The sequence below is a fragment of the Hippoglossus hippoglossus genome, chromosome 24 (assembly GCF_009819705.1).
Source record: "Hippoglossus hippoglossus isolate fHipHip1 chromosome 24, fHipHip1.pri, whole genome shotgun sequence".
NCBI lineage: Eukaryota > Metazoa > Chordata > Actinopteri > Pleuronectiformes > Pleuronectidae > Hippoglossus > Hippoglossus hippoglossus.
Window position 1 is genome coordinate 936,344 of NC_047174.1, and position 16,826 is coordinate 953,169.

General features: G+C 45.9%; 1 protein-coding gene across 3 annotated transcripts; it reads right to left on the minus strand.

The window, feature by feature from the left end:
- Nucleotides 1-1,543: 1,543 nt before the first annotated feature.
- senp6a (SUMO specific peptidase 6a) lies at nt 1,544-16,191 on the minus strand. 3 transcript variants are annotated; one of them, XM_034580597.1, is made up of 24 exons: nt 16,031-16,145; nt 12,670-12,763; nt 11,794-11,857; nt 11,038-11,144; nt 10,738-10,890; nt 9,609-9,679; nt 8,770-8,864; nt 8,129-8,510; nt 7,552-7,790; nt 7,261-7,401; nt 7,024-7,057; nt 6,489-6,677; nt 6,210-6,403; nt 5,663-5,853; nt 5,147-5,263; nt 4,935-5,057; nt 4,750-4,842; nt 4,390-4,631; nt 4,294-4,359; nt 3,920-4,008; nt 3,711-3,799; nt 3,220-3,288; nt 2,973-3,123; nt 1,544-2,284 (listed from the first exon to the last, which is right to left on the minus strand). In XM_034580597.1, exons 1-24 carry the CDS (start codon nt 16,059-16,061, stop codon nt 2,048-2,050), a joined length of 3,261 nt encoding a protein of 1,086 aa, XP_034436488.1. In that variant the 5' UTR covers nt 16,062-16,145; the 3' UTR covers nt 1,544-2,047. The 3 variants fall into 3 exon arrangements, with proteins under 3 accessions (XP_034436488.1, XP_034436487.1, XP_034436486.1); XM_034580596.1 differs by having other exon boundaries at nt 4,294-4,631; nt 5,663-5,841; nt 16,031-16,191; XM_034580595.1 differs by having other exon boundaries at nt 4,294-4,631.
- Between the last annotated feature and the right edge of the window lie 635 nt (nt 16,192-16,826).

The window sequence follows — 16,826 nt, forward strand, 5'->3', positions numbered from 1 at the left end:
GTGGACACCAGTGTCAGACCAGTCGCTCATGATAATAATGATGATGATAATAATAATAATAATAATAATAATAATAAAGATAATAAGAGTAAAACATTTCTGATACGTCTGTACATCTGCTCTGCATCGTTTCTTCAGTCAAATAAAAGTTTTCATATCAGCGAACACCGACACGTCTGTGAAAGACTCATGAACCAGTTCCCACAAACTCAAGACTCATGGGAAATGGAGTTTCTAACACCATGATAACTTCTGGTCCATTGAGGCAGCAGCTCTGGTCATCACATGACCTTCGTCAGCAGATTGAGTTTCCCCTAGTTGTCGGGTTCAGTCGGGTCAAAGGTCAAAAGTTTATCATTCTCAACACGAGGTCCCTTTAGTGGCTGTTCTGGAGCTTTCAGTCACACCGAGCTTCCTGTTTTACTGATGATAAAATAAAAAGCTTTTCAATGAATGACTGGAGCATGAGACACATGATGAAGACCATGGGATGTGGGTGAAAGTCTCCAGAAGAACTACACCTTGAGTTAATTACATCATCCACACGGGGCAGCAGCGAGTCAGCAGCCATTATCTGGATCAGCTGATTATTATTTAATGATTTAATATTGTGAGTCGTCTGTGAAGTGAGACGACAAAACGTTTCATGAATGTTTGAGTGAAAGGAAACACTGAGTCCGTCTGTCGTCTCCCTGGAGAGAGAGAGTGAAAACGGAGAAACTCGACCACCTGTTTGATTTCACACGTCTGAGCTCAACGTCCTGCTGGATTTTCTAGATTTGAAGTTTTCCTCCGATGACGTCAGCAGAAAAAACAGATCGTTGGACGGACTGAGGTCATTTCACTGACGTCATCTTTTCAAGAAAATCTCTTTTAAATGTTTTTATTGTGGTTTCTTCCATTTCAGTTTTTTTTATTTTGTGTACATATTAAAATAAGATCTCGTTCAGTATGACAGTTTTTCTTAAAATGAGTCAGTTTATGTGAAGCACTTTGATGCTGCACCTTCAAATATTTGTACTTTATTAATTGTGTTTTGTGTTAAAGTTTCATTTTTTGTATCCTTCTGATGTAAAATGTTTAATGTATTAAAGACTCACAACCAGAGACTGTAAATAAAGTGAAACACATCTCTGCTTCCTCCAGTTAATCAAACACGTTTTGGACTCAGCGCCTGTGAAGCCGTGGTGACAAGGTCCCGCCCATACACGTGCTCAACCAATCAGGAGTCAGTGTCAGCTGTCAATCATGACATCTTATATCATCAAATAACTAATTCAAACCAAACTGATCAGAAACACTTGAACAAACATAAGAACGACCTGAAATGACAGAAACCATCTTTGACAAACATTTATTTAACGTCTACTTTTATACTTTGGTCCATGTCCCATCTGCTAACATGGAGGAGGACCTATACTGCAGCCAGCCACCAGGGGGCGACGGAGACACTTTGGCTTCACTTTCAGGAGCCGTCATGTCGTCCATCTTTATTCAGTCTGTGGCAACAACACACACACACACACACACAGAAACGCCACTCTTGCATCTAAATTTGCTTTTAATTGTGAAAATGCTCATCACCTCCACATGGAAGAGACACAAGCACTGAACTACGTCCGACACTTTCCAGACGAGAGGATTCTTAACGTACAAATAACAGCAACCTCCTCTAAGTGTATTTTTCGGTTTTCTCTTCTTTCCTCTACACAGCATGAGCATAAAAAATAACGACGCCAGAGCCAAACAGTATCTTCTGCACAGATTCTCCAACATCTATGAAAACATAACTTAATGAGCCACTTTCAGGTACGAGTCAGAAAACAGTAAATTACAAAGGCAGCGGAGAAACTCCAGCATATTTACACTTCATGTTTTTTATTCAATACAAATTCAAAGGAAGTCTGTGGGTGATGGAGGGAGTTCAGGACCGTTTCAGACATTTCCTCGTGAAACCAGCAGCGTACAATCAGGTTCAGGTTCACGCCCCTCGCCGCCGCTCGGCCCGGGAGCAACGGGACGAGGAGGAGCTGGGGGGGGGGGCATTTCAGGGGCTGATGGGTAGGTTTGGTGGCCGGCCCGTCGACCCAGAAGTCTCTTTGATCTCGGGCTCCTCAAAGGAGACGGGTGGAGCCCGGACCTGGTCGGAGCCGTCCCGGTTCAGTTCCTGTTGAGTCTGAATCTGCAGGATCAGCTCCTTGATCTCTTTGCGCTTCGTCTTCATTCGCTGCTGCTGAAACCACTCGGACAGATTCACTGGGAGATGGAAACTGGGGATCGGATTCTGAACAAGAGACAAAGAAGAGTAGGATTCATTATTACTTCATGTGAACTGGAAGGTGAGAAACTCAGAAACGGACAAATCATTTTATATTTGTCTTGTTGTCAACTGATTCCACAAAAACATTGAAATCAACAACAAATGTCTCGTATAAAGTACCGAAGCATTACACTATTCATTTGAGTGAACTTTAGTTTGAAGATGATAAAAAACTAAAAAGCTGCATCACCTTTGTCTTTGAAATTAAAAATCTGTGATATTTTTGTCATTTCAAAATGAAACTATGGAATAAAGGAATATTTGTGCAATGAAATAACGTTTTAATTTAGTGCATTTGGTTTGAATTATTCATTGAATTATGTCATTCATCATACTCATATTTTTCTCCTTTACTTCTTTGTGTGACTTGTGTATTTGCTTTTCAGTTTTTATATTCAGCAGAAATATAAAATAGGAAAACTGAAAATAACGTTTTCATTGAAGAAAAAGCAGTTCACGAGTTGGATGAAGTGTTTTTGTTAAGATCAACTGTTTTAACTGGAGCTGCTGAGTCTGATGCTGTGAAGCAGTGCGGCATCATGGGAGCTGTTGTCTCCACCTCCAGATGAGAATCTACCTGACGCGACTCATTTGTTTCAACTTGAATAAAATAAAAAGCTTAATGACTGAAGCAGTGAATCTCCGCTCTCACCTCAAAGAAGCTCTCCACATATTGCAGGATGTAAACTCCACAGTCGCTGAAGTTATCCTGCTGAGGCACACGTGGGCTGGACCCCCTCATCACGTCCTTCCCGAAGCTGCGCTGAGTCCCTTTACGCACCTCCCACTCCACCTCCAGGTACCTAAAACAAACGCACACAGTTCAGTCCCCTGCAGCGTCGGCTCCCCCCCCCCCCGACAGTTTGAAGGTTCTGGGTCTGCGCTGCTGTGACACTCACTCTCTCAGAGTTTTCACCACAGTCGACCTGGCGGGACCACGCAGCGAGTCCATGATGAGGATACAAGGCCTGAAGAAGAACAACACGAGGACAAGAGTCAGTTCCAATGTTTACACTCGATTAAACCTGTGAAACTGAGGAGCAGGTCACAGGATGCTCAGTCTTCACACATGAACTCTACACATGTTTGTGAAGCAGCAGCAGCAGGTTGTCGGGTCTGACTCGTTCCCAACAGGAATGTGTGGGGGACATCCAGACGAGGGGCGGAGCTTCCACACATTGTCCTGCTGTTTCCTCACATGGACTCACTCGGACATGTGACAGACATTTTACTAGGAGGCTGCAGGAGAAGACTTGAAAAGTTGTAATACTGCAGTTAAATAAACGTTTCAGCTTCTTCTGAAGGAACCAACTGAGCTGATGCGCATAATTAACATAAGCAGAGCAACAGCGCCCCCTGTAGGTGAAAACCCAGACGTGCAACCACTCACTGTTTGCAGATGTTCTGTTTGGAGGCCGAACCAGAGACGTCGGGGCCCAGTGTGTCCTCAGCCACAGTCCCGTCCTCACTGCACTCGTCCTGAACACAGGATTCAAACTGGGCTCAGCTTTTATTCACTTAAAGGTTCATTGTGACTGATGATGAGTTCCCTGAACACACAGATGTGAGAGTGAGTGAGACATGAACCAGAGGAGATACCTGACAGGAGCTCTGGTCGTCAGAGAAGGTGAAAGCGTCCTCGTCTCCTCTGTTTGAACCATAACAAACACTGATTCTGTGCAACTCGCCTGAAAGAAGCCAAACAAACAAAAACCATGAATCTGCAGCACAGGAAATCAAATCAATCAATAAATAGAGTTCTCTTTGTTGTTCTATGTTTCTGCGTCTCTGGATTGTAGGTCACACTTTGAACTGCACGAGTTCTCTCCTGATCCAAACCACATCCCACCACGAGGTTACTGGTAATCGGTTCAGTAGTTAATGTGTAATCCTGCTAACTAACAGACAAACTGCAGGAACTGATCCTGGTTCAGTGATTTACAATCTCACCCAGACATCACATGGGGACTCACTCGTATATTGTTGTTCACCATTGGCCTGGAAACTGCTGGACGTTGCAGGAGCACTGGACGGCTCCTGCCTCCTGTCTGCGAAGGCGGAGCTCTCCTTGGCGAGGTCGCTGTCAGTGTCTCCAGACGCCTCGGGGACGCCGGGGGACGGCTGCTCCGAGGAGCTGTCCAGCCCGTCTCCGTCTGGGGACAGAGGGCGGCAGTGGTCCGGGATGTTCTCTACTGATGTGGGATCCGCCGCCGAGATGGAGGCCGGAGCCGTGCCGTGGTACAGCGGGTTCTGCTCGTACACGGGACCCTCGAGGCCCGGGAAGCAGATGACGGCCAGGTACCAGTGAGCTCTGATGAAACAATTGCAATTCAAAATGACAATGAGGAAAATAATTCCATCTCACTTTACTGAGACAAAGTTCTGTAGAATATTTGATTTCCAGTCAAATTGTCAGACTTGAGACTCACGACTCGTTGATGGGAACAAAGATGAAATCCTTCTGGAACAGATCCACGTGCCGAGTCCACGTCTTTACCCTGTTGTGCTTCCTTTTCTGGATTCTGCGAAAAACCAAGAACAGCAAAGTGTTGAGCAGAGAAACGTCGGAGCGAAGTCCGGCTTTAGAAACCTCCTGGCTGCCGGGGGCACTCACGGCAGGTTCGTCGTGTCTGGAACGTTCCTCCGCTCCCTCTGGTTCAGTCGCTTGTAAAAGAAGGAGCTGAACACGTGGCTTCTTTGTGCATCTTCTTTTTTCAATTTCTCTAGAACTAAATAGCTGAAAAACAAATCAAACGACTCGTTTCAGTAGGAAAACTCACACAGATACTTTTAATTTACTGTCGTGTGAGGATATCAGCTGCTTACTTTAAATAAAAGTCTATGATAACATCATTTAGGAACTCTCCTTCATTAAGGCAGTGGAGGTCTTCATTAGTGACTGATATGCCACCTTTGGCTGGAGGAGGAGGATACACCATTAATCTGAAGAAGAAGAAGAAAAACAGGGTTTTAACCACAGCAGAGAGAAGCTGTTTTCAGACTCTGGACATTTATCAGCGGTTCTGTATGTGAGAATAAAAATGTCTGAGGAGGCTCAGGACATTTCCTGAACTTTTCCTCCCAGGCCCAGAATAACATATGTGGAAAATGATGTTAAACGTCAGTGGTTCTGGGCAGCGAGGTCCAGACACTTCATATTCTAACATGTTAAAGGCTTTTTAAGGACTAAACAATAAAATCCATTTAAATGAATTACAATCACCTCCACAATGTTTTAATGCCGTTTCCTGCAGAGACTGCAGAAACTGAAATTTACCAAATCTGCACCACAGTTCTTCATTTTCTCACGATACAGAGCGTCATAGCAAACGAGTCGCTCACTTGATGATTGGTCCGGAGAACGTGGGCTGGAGGTCGGTCATGTCCTCGTCCTCGTCTTCGAAGTAGGTGCTGGTGTGCTGGCGGGTGGCCATCCGCGTACGTACGGGCATCGTGACCTGCGAGACTTTGCCGACCGGTGTGACCTGCGTGATTTTGGGAGGAGATTGTATCGGCTTCGTCTGCAGAGGGGGACGGGGGGGGGGACGGGGACGGACGGGGGGACGGGGGGGTGTCAGTGAGAAGTAAGATGACATCCACAGGGACGAGAGCTCATGTCGTCTTTAATCACTAGAGTTTGGTTTCTCTACGAATTTGATTTAATTTTCTGATTTGGACAAAATGAAAAATAGGCTTGAAAGGTTTGAAATCTGTGAAAATGTCCCAAACATCTTGAACATTATAGAAAGTGAAAAAAAGAGCTGAGGATATTAAATCAATCTTTTGGGGTTCAGACTTTTGCTTTGACGACACATCACCTTGATCTGTGAGATATCAATTTGATTGATTGATATCTGACATCCCAGCGTTGTCCCTGCAGCTCACCCACCTTGTCCTCCTTCTGCCTCGTGGCCTTGTTGTAGTTGACCAGTCGGATGTTGGCCTCTTCGAAGGGAACCTTGGTCGGGAAGTTCATGAGGTTGTTGGTCCGGCCGATCTCTCCCAGGATGTCCTCCAGGATCATCTGCTCCTTCATCACCAGGCCGTTCTCGAAGATCAAGACGATGTACTTCTCGTCCGTCTCTGACCAGAGACCAGATGCATCCATTTTACTCATTTGGTCTCAGAAAGATAAACAACGTGTGTATTTGTACACGAGCGCACTCACGGTCCCCGGTGCAGTCGTACCAGTGCCCCCCCTTCTCCTTGGTCATGTTGAGCTGTGTGCGCAGGCGGTCGCACTCCTCCGGCGTCGTCTGGAAGAACAGGACGGGAAGCTTCCGCACGCTGCACCACTCGCAGCTGATCAGCTCCGATGCCCGGAGACAGACCTGCTCCACGCTGTTGCGCTCGGCACCTGAGGACAAAACACCCGACAGGTCCGAGTCAAACACATTTCAGAGGAAAGGTCTTAAAATGTACAAAAGGATTTGTGTCTTTTTGTAGAAGGTGTTTGAAACCAAGTATTTGATTTAGGACGTTTTCTCTCGGAGTCTAAAATACGCTTCATGTGTTTGTTTCCATTTGATCTGGTTAGTTTTGGCTTCACATCATAATTTAGGGACTAAAGAATTGTGTTTGTATTTCTTTCAGGAACAGCAGAGGACGGTGAAATAACTGTGGATCACACTCAGCCGGTGTCGGACTCCAGCGGCTCCGCTCACTGGGTCTTATTAACTGAATTCACTGCTGCTGGTTCTTACCTTCGGTTTCCAGCTGGATGTGTTCGATGGAAAACTGAAAAGAGAAAGAACACAAGAAGATGTTTATTATTTATTCCCACAGTCTCTCCTTCACGTGGACTGAATTCTCTGGGCGAGGCCTCGAATTCAGGACGAATCCAGAGCCTGACCACTGAAGATCGCTATTAGCTTTTTATTTTGTTATATTTCTTAGTTTTTGTTTCCCAGTGAGAGAAAGTGAGATAAACAGTGACTCACAACGACAGGTTTCGTCACCATCCTGCGTAGAGTTCCTACTCTTACGCTCCGACACTCCAGAATGATGCTGTCGCACTTATTGGGCATGCACTTGGGCTTCTTCGTCTTTGGTGAGAACTGCTCAGCCGGTTGATTTCCAAACTATGAATGACAGACGTAGAGTGTGAGACGTTAGGGACAGTGCGAGTTTCTAGTGAGCTCAATAAAACCAGCTCTGAGTTAAAGTCAGATTTTTAGTTTTAATCGTAACATAATTAGATTTCTAGCTGTGATCAGTCTGCTGACTCTCACCTGGTCTTTCATCCGAGCCCTCCGTGGTATCGTGACCTTCATGTTGACGTCTTCAAAGAATTCGGTGTTTGTCTCCTCCTGATCCCCGGCGCTCTTCACTGCCGCCTCCACTCTGCCTCCAGAGGGTGCCGGCGAGGAATGTGCCGAGTCTGCGGGTCGTGGGGAAACGCTGTCCAGTCGGTTGACACTTCCTGTGCTGGCGTTGTCGGCCTCCTCCTCGTCGTCGCTGGACAGGACGACTGAGGAGGAGACAAAGAGAAGTTAAAGGTTTGTGCTGTCGTTGGTTTTCAGCTCGACGAGGACGTTGTGATTTGATTCCGTTTGTTTTCAGAAACTAATTTCACAGAGACGATGGCAACTTACAAAGTTACAGCTAGAAACAACATTTAGCAAAGTTCTGAGGTCATGAGTCGTGTTTGGGACTTTTTAAAAACGGGACAGAAAAGGAGAATAGCAGTTAATCTGTGAATTCAGAAGAATGAGAGACGGACGGACGACCAGAAAACAAATCATCTTCGACCACTAGGTGACGCCAGCGTGGAGACGTGAAAATATAAATCTGTCCTCCTTCACTTACTGGGATCGTTGAGCTTGTGCTGCTGGGCCGTCCTCTTCCCTTTCGGGGGGTTCCGGGTGCCACAGCAGCTCGACGTCCCGGCTAACAGAGGGGACCTGCCGTTGTTCAGAGGCAGCAGGGTTCCTCTGCTCGAGATACGTACTGGCATGGTCTCGCCATGCGGCGCCCTCATGGTCGTGGCCGGTTTGTAGAAGTTCTGCTGCAGGCTGTTTGGTCCGGGGGAGGGCTGGGATCTGATGGGGGGTCTGGGGGTCGGGGATGACAGCGTGGCCTGCTGGCAGGGAAGCACCGGCGCCATGTTCCCACAGCTCGGACACTTGATGTCCTCACACGGCTTGTTGCACTTCAAGCACACGGCCTGATAGATGGTCGGCCGGAGAGGCTGCCAAAGAAAAACACTTGGTTTGAGTGTGTGTGTGTGTGTGTGTGTATGTGTGTGTGTGTGTGTGTGTGTGTGTGTGTGTGTGAGACACTCAGAAAACCTTTTCGTTTCTGTCTCTCTTTCAGTTCTCAACCAACTCTTTCAGTTCACATTATCTCACCACATGTTTACTGAGTCTGGGGATCTGAGACTTTGAGAAACCAACAATGAGCCAAGGAGCTGAAAGAGGCTGAACGAGTTGAGCGGCTGCGTCTCTCACCTCCGCTGCTTTGACTTGCTCAGGAAAACTACAGCAGCCGTCCAACGATTTCCTCTTCTGCTGCAGGCGACGCTTGATGTTCAGACTCTCATCGTCTGAAAGGGGAAAACAAATCAAGATAATGATTATTAATCCTTTACATAATCACTCGACTTCATCATTACTGAAACCCAATGAAGTTCAAGGGGGGGTCGACCACACAAACGTTGTTGGTTGAGGCGACGCCGCTGCGGGTCAAAGTTCATCAAAGTTGAACTCCACACAAAGCCACACTGCAGATTTGCTTCACCACAGGAAGTAAACGGGAGGTGAAGGTTCAGCAGCGATCAGTTTGCGTACGCGTGAACCAAAATATCTCACTGCACAAAACAAAGAGGCTGATGATGAATTTAAAAAACCTGCTCTGAGAACTGTTCGAGGACATCTTCAGTTTTTGTTTTTGTGAAACCGTTTCTTTCTCATCGTCCGGGAGATGTTTCAGAGGCTTTACGAGCAAGAGTTTCATAAGCTCTTCTCCCCCAGCCAGGAGCTTTGAGGATCAACTGTGGGAGGCTTGAGATCTTCTCCTCCTCTTCCTCCTCTGGCAGGAGCAGGGAGGAGGTTCGACTCAGATCTGCAGACACAGCTGCATGTCACACTCATTACAACAAACACAACCTGCTCACACACATTTTCTACACACACACACAGATACTGATCACTGCTCATTATACAGATGCTCACAGATGACACACACACAAACACAATCTTCCTTTAATCTCCTCCACCCTCACATGAAGTCTGATGTCGACTTAAAGAGACGACGCCCCCTGGTGCGCTTGGTGAGCAGTGGACAGTACCTGAGATCTCTGGACAGGTGAGGACGATGCTGTCCACTTCTACAGCTTGCTGTGTGGTGGAGAAGTCATTTCTGCAGGAGGAGAAAGAAACAAGTCCATCAGAGACATGACAGGAGAAAACAGGTTTCATCATGAACCTCAGCCAGGGAGACGAACCGGGTCAGATGGTGCAAAGAAAGATGTAGAAGGACTTCAGGGTTTTACAGTTTGTATTAGTTGCTATAGGAGATGGTGTGAAAGGTCCTTTAAATGATTTATTGACCAAATGTTAAATAAAAATCAAGGTCTCACTGATTCTAACAAAAACAAACATTCAAGGATTTTTAAGGCCCCTTGGGAAAAGATTTAAAGACTGGAAAAGACACAACTCTCTGTTTGCAGGTTGATTTTAAACATATACGACGTCCACTTGGAAACACGAGGAGATTCCAGATCTTTTGGTGATGAGGGCCGACGCCGGTGTGGATGAGCTGTAAACAACAACACTGATCTTTCCACAGCAGAGTTTATACGTCATGTCCGGCCTCCTGCTGCTCTACAGGCTCCGCCCCTGCTGCTCTACAGGCTCCGCCCCTCGCCTGGATGTTCCCACATGTTCCTGTTTGAACGAGTCGGGACCCAACAACCTGCTGCTGCTGCTTCACAAACACTAACTACACAACATGACCAGACGATATTTTCTGGCATTTCCCGGAGTTCATAGAGTTCCAAAGTAGTTATTACTGTCACAGCCATGCATCAGATGAATTTACAGGAGAAGAGAGGAAACCAAACACTAACAAAGCATCACATGACGTGAACAGAGAGCAGCTCCATCCCAAACTCACCTTTCCTTCAAATCAAGGCTGCTGGAAGATGAAAATCAAAAAGAGTCTCATACTTCAATCCTTTTTTTATTTATCTAGATTCAGTAGATGTGATGATTTAAAATCTTTTTGCGTACGTTTAAGAAACTTGTTCCACAGACTTTGGGCTTTGTGACTTTTACATTCACCAAAAACCTTTATAACACTAAAGGAAAGTCTTTCACTTTTATGAGATGCATGCTGTAAACGTGTGGCTGTGAGAGTTAGAGCAGGCTCCTCTCTGAACATCTTTTCTCTAAAGCACATCCTGCCCGGACTCTTACCTTTGGACTGGTTTCCTTATTGCAGAGGGAATCTGTGCGTGCTGAAAGTGCCGTCCTTGCAGAACGATTCCTTGTGAAGGCGCGGGCCTGATGATGAAATAGTTGGTTCTGTTGGGCATGGGAGGGGGCGTTGCTACGGTGAGAGGGACCTCGCTGCCGGAGAGGAAGGGAACGGAAATCAAACACACTGCAAAGACTTTGTGTAAAAACAAACCTGTCGACTCCTTCGGATAACGACGCTGCCATCTTGTGGCGATCACTCACAGCAGCAGTTTGTAGGAACAGAAGATAAAAAGGTACCTGAGCTTTTTGGGTGCCAGCTTGCTCAGAGGCCTCATGTGATTATTTGGCCGGTTTTCGTACGTCCTCAAGGGGTCCGAGGAAGTGAAGTGCCTCAGGGTGGGAGTCTGCAGAGACGACACACACCAGAGAGAGAGGATGAGGAACATCTGTACTATTATGTGTTCGTTTAACAAGACAACAGGGTCAGTAACACTGGATTCTCCATGTCGTGTTCTACACTGGAAGCCGAGGCCGGTGCTGATTGTTTTCTTGCAGAACATCTCAGTTTCTGCTCGTCCCGACGCAGCCCCGGAGTTTTAAATCTAAAACTGAGCCAGCAGTGTTTCCAAACTTCTCAAATTTAGCGGCTCTAAAACTTTGGAGTAGTGTGGACGTCAGGTGAATCTGGATGTGGCCTAAATACCCAGTTTGTTTGCAGTGAGGAACAATCACAGTGTGACACCCTGCACCCACATGTACACGAAAACAACAGCAGCTCCAGAAAGTGACTCCCAAAGAGCATCAGCAGCGTTAATCCTTGGACTCCTGGGGTCCCGTGGGTGTCAAGCAGGCGCCAGCCAGACTGTGGTGTCGCCAACTCCTGCTGGGAGCCACCCAGCGCCGCGGCCTGCTGGGAGCCACCCAGCGCCGCGGCCTGCTGGGAGTCACCCAGCGCCGCGGCCTGCTGGGAGTCACCCAGCGCCGCGGCCTGCTGGGAGTCACCCAGCCTCAGTGTGTGGAAGTCAGGGAAGAAGAGGGTGAAGAGAAGTTTACCTTTTTCTCCTCGGGGGAGATCGGCTGCGGCCTGTCCATCTCCTCCATGCTCACCACACTCGCCCTGACGGAACGAGACAAAATAAATCAGAACGATAAAGGTTGTGTGTTTGTGTACTGAACGTGGTGTAAACACATTTACTGGTTTATGTTGTGTGTAAATGTCAGCGAACATATCTGCACATGAATGGACACAAAGTGGATTATCAGTGTTTGTTCAGAGCCAGAGGTGAAATGATTTGTTGATTAATAGAAACTATGATTGACTCACTTGTTTCTGCTCCTGTCATACGAGGGGTTTTTAATGTTTTGCTCTCTGGGAAACTATAATGAGGTTTTTTTACATTTAATAGACAGCAATTCTTCCATTAATAAAGGAAACAGATGAATCAGTAATGAAACCAACACTGTCACGATACTGTCAAATGTTCTGCAAGTTGTTGAAAATGCTCGTCTGTTAATCTTCCCTGTTTTATAGCTGGTGACTTGAGCACCTTTGTGTTGTTGGTGGCGCTGCAGCAGGTCGTGTTATCTCGTCCTGTCCTTGGACCTGCAGTGAAGTGCTGCTGTTTACACAAGTGGGTCACGCAAAGATTGTAAAGAACACTGTCAAAAGAACAAATTTGGTTTTATCTCTTCAGTCCGACCCCATCGGGATCCGGTTTGTAAACCAGATCAGAGGGTTTAACACGCAGCCAGGGTTCGAACGCTCAGATCTGCTGCAGTAAAGCAGAGAATCTATCGACAGACGGGAATACTTTGCTCGTGGCTGTGTCACCGAGGTCGTTTCCTGTACGTGGAGGGAAGGGAGCGAGCTGTGTGGTGGCAGAGTGATGCAGTGCAGCTGAAAACGAGAGGCCGGGGAGAAGTGCTTACTCATGTGTCCGCTCCTCTTCACTGTCACCAGAGAGAGAGAAGCTCCAGCTGTGCTTGTACCCTCCATCCCGCCTGGTCTCTGATCTATCCAGAGCTTCAGTCCCACAGAAACCAGAGAGAGAGAGAGACACACACACACACACATCAGCTGAAGTGACCATTTACATGACACCACATCTCAGGCCTGATCATTATCAAATGAAAACACTAATGTATTATAACTTGTGAAATGAGTGTAGTTCAAACATCCTGTGCCCACGTTAAATTGTTCTGAACGTTTTCCAAAATGTTCTTGATTTTACTGCAGACTGTAATGGTGAAGAACTATAAATAAAAAGAAAACACTAATAAAATTCGATATAAATAACTGGAATGAAGACCATCAAATTAATGCACTTTCCCCTCTGCGGTTTATTCAGTATAATGTTCAAGTCATGATACTGATACATGTCTGTGAAGGTGTCAGGCGATGTTGTTAGTCAGGCTCTGGTTATAGATAAAGTTGGATACTTTAATTGTTCCTACACGTCCAGCACCTACTGGACGAGATCACAAAAACATAAAAGAACATCTCATCCTCGACTGTTTTATAAGAAAAAGAATCAGCGTTCACTGAACCGTCTTGATTTAGCACTGATATCAGAGAAACTCCAACGATCCCCAACTCCACGTTATAACAACTTATATAAAACTTATATAAGCAGAATGACTGTGGGATATCCGATGCATGTGGAGATGACGCTGATTCAGTTTTCATTTTGCATATTTCAACCCAAAAAAACGTTAGAACATCTGATGTTGTCGCTGCCCTGATCTCTAACTGTCGGCTGGATGTCAGTTACTGTGGCTTCCTATTTCCTCCATAAATCCACTGAACCGTGAAAAACAACCGGCAGAAACAGAGGATTCAAACATGGAGGCACTTCCTTCTCTACACCAGCGGAACACAACTCCAAACAATTACATATTGTATTTTAGGTGAAGTCTCTGTCATCGTGTCCGTCTGGCTACACACAACATGTCACGTTCAGATCCAGCAGCGTCTTCTCGTGCATCATGTTCTGCCTTCACAGCGGTGGATCACCAGACGCTGAGCGAGGAGCAGAGCATGCAGGCAAAATGTTGCTGCCTGTTTTTTAGTTACTTATCCTTTTCAGTGGCTTTTAAAATGACAAGAACATTCATTTTAAAGTGTTTAAAATCAGATATTACTTTATAATCTTACAGCTCTTACACCTCACTTGGTTCAAGTCAGTACAAACCTACAGAGCCTGATCACGTTTCAACCCCAACGCTCTGCAAAGTTCATGTTTTATTCCATTTTTTTCCCCAGCTTCATAAATCACAATAAATACTGTTGTCGAGGTTTAGATTCTCCTGAGCTTTTGTATTTTGTCCTTCAGACGTTAGAGGACTTCCTGCCGGACAAGACAACGACGACAGCCACAAGGACACGATTTATCACAACAGGCTGAAGTGACAGAGCAAGACTTCGCCAGACAGAGTCTCGACTCCCACGACACGTTCAAATCCATACGTCCTCTTCTCAATCATACCAGCACCTCGTCCTCGGAGGAAACGTGATTCATGTACATATTAAACAGCCAGTTACTCCCACGATTCCTAAAACAATCACTGAGCCTGTTTCAGCAGCTCTGACACATGAGAGCTAAGATTTGAAGATTCCTCTCATTTTGACGTGAATTAGAGGTTCAGACGCCGGGCGGACGATTTATCATCTGGGTGATAAAAATCATCGTTTCACATTCATGTCAGTATCTGTGTTTGTGTTTATAACAATATAAAATCTTATATTTAACAGAATAAACAATGCAGAAAAGATTCTTAATTCAAGTTTTATATATTTGGTTGTATTTGTGTTTTCTTTTTGACTTAGTTGTTTTTTAATAAGGTTTACGGTTAAACTGAAAATATCAAACCTGAATAACATTTCTCTGTCATGAGTTTGATAACGACATCTTAGGAATTATTGGCAAATCTTTTTGAAATATTTATATTTGGCTGCCACACATAAACAGTTCTCACTCAGGCTCCTTGTTAATAACTTCAGTAAACCCCATTAAATTATATTATTTTATATCATTCTACTTTATTCATTTCTTTTACTTCGCTTCTTTTGATAACGACTGCTGGACATTTGAACTGTTGCTTTTATCATTTTGTGTTGCAAAGCCCTTAACTGTTTTGAAAAGATCTTTATTATTAAAGTGAATTATAAGTAATAACTACCTGTCCATGACAACAAGCCACACAGAACCTGTGTGTTGCCCTGATTCACAGTAACAACGTCACACCACAGTTTCGGAGCCACGACCAAAGATATCAGAATATTTCTGTCGCGTCAGAGACGACCTGAAATCACAGGTACAAGCTCCAGAAGACAGAAGACAGAAGTATCACCAGCACTGGACCAGTGTGCTGATGGGACATTTAACTTCATGGGACTTTAATATGTAAACTGTATTTAAAGGTCCAGTTTGTGAGATTTAGGTGAAAGGATCTATCGGCAGTAAGTGTCATTCAGCTGCAACATGACACTTCACCACTAGATGTCACTACTTTCTACACACGGAACCTTTAAGTTGAATTGGTGTCTTTTTGCCTGTTTTATCTCTTTCATCACTTTACAGATGTTTTCATTGTACTTCTTCGTGTTCCAGGCTCCTACAGATTCAACATGAATACGAACTATCAAACAGACGAAGTTGAATATTATTTATAATGTTAACATCAAGCAGAAACATCCGGAAGGTGAATGTTTGCTAGTTTTCACTGTTTATGTCAGATACTAGCCGGCTGGTGTTAGCAGCTAGCAGGCTAGCAGGCTGGTCCACAGCTGCAGGAGGAGAACAACGTGTGGATGGTTTGAATCCATGATTAAATGTGTTATGAGCAAAGTTCCCACGTTGTGTGGAGGTGAGCAGCCTCTGAGGCAGGAAGGCCCGTGACCACATCCAGCTTCCACACTGCAGAGCCAGCTAACTCCACAGCTAACGCTGCTAGCTTGTCAGGCTTTAAAGACCGACCGAGCCGAGCCGAACCGAGCCGGACCTCCATCCCTCTGCAGCCGCTCTCCCCGCCACTGTCCCCCCGTGCCGAGCCGCAGATGTGCCGCTGTCACCGGCCTGGCAGCTCGCTTTCACCCCGGCTGCCGGAGGATGAGCGGAGCGATGCTAGCGTTAGCCGCCTAGCCTAGCTCCGGGGAGCCGCACGTATTCTGGACCGATGAAGAGCGGACACCAGCGGCCACACGAGCTCCCTCTGCGGGGCAGGAGCCCGGGGGAGAGCCGGGGGAGAGCCGGGGGAGGCGGCTGAAGGGCGGCCGAGGCTCGGGGCTTACCTTCGAAGAGGATGCTCCTGTTGTGCGCCATGTTTATTCCATGATGGAGCTCAGATGACAGCGGCTCCTGGAGTCAAGCGGCCGGCACAAGGCGCCTCGCGGCCGGAAACACCGCCACCGGCCTTCAAGACAAAAGCACGGCAACGGAACCAGCTGCACGTGACGCTGACTCCCTGATGTGAGAAGACGTTAATTCAACATCTGCAGAAAACTGAGGGGGGGGGGGTTAAGAACCACTGAGGCTGCAGGTGCATCGTGTGGTTAGAGTTTTAAACATTAACATGAACTCAGCTTAGTTTAAAGAGTTCACCCCAAAAGTTTCAGGAGTAAATAGTGTGGCAGAGAAATCCAATACGATTTAAGTAACTGGTGACTCCTTCTTCAGAGGTATTATTACATCACATTACATTTATTACATTTCATTTATTATTATATTATTATTACAACTGGAAAAACCAGAAGAAGCCTCCATGTTGCTCCTGTGGTGTCACCCGAGAGTCTGCACGCCCAGACGGGTATATTCTACCTGACACCGCTTCATGTACAACAAGTTTGTAGTCTAAATATCCTCTGATATCAAATTCAAATCTCAAATGTACAAGGTGCAAAACCTCAGATTCTGTGGTTCAGTTCCAATGCCGAAGTGTCCTTGGGCACTTGTTATTAAAACCTAATTTCCCACGGTAAGAGTCTGGTGAAGGTTCAACTGCAACTACTTGGATTCTATGGGTACACTTTAAGAGAAATATAATTTAAAACAGGTAAAACAAATGAACATAACAACAGATCACACTCG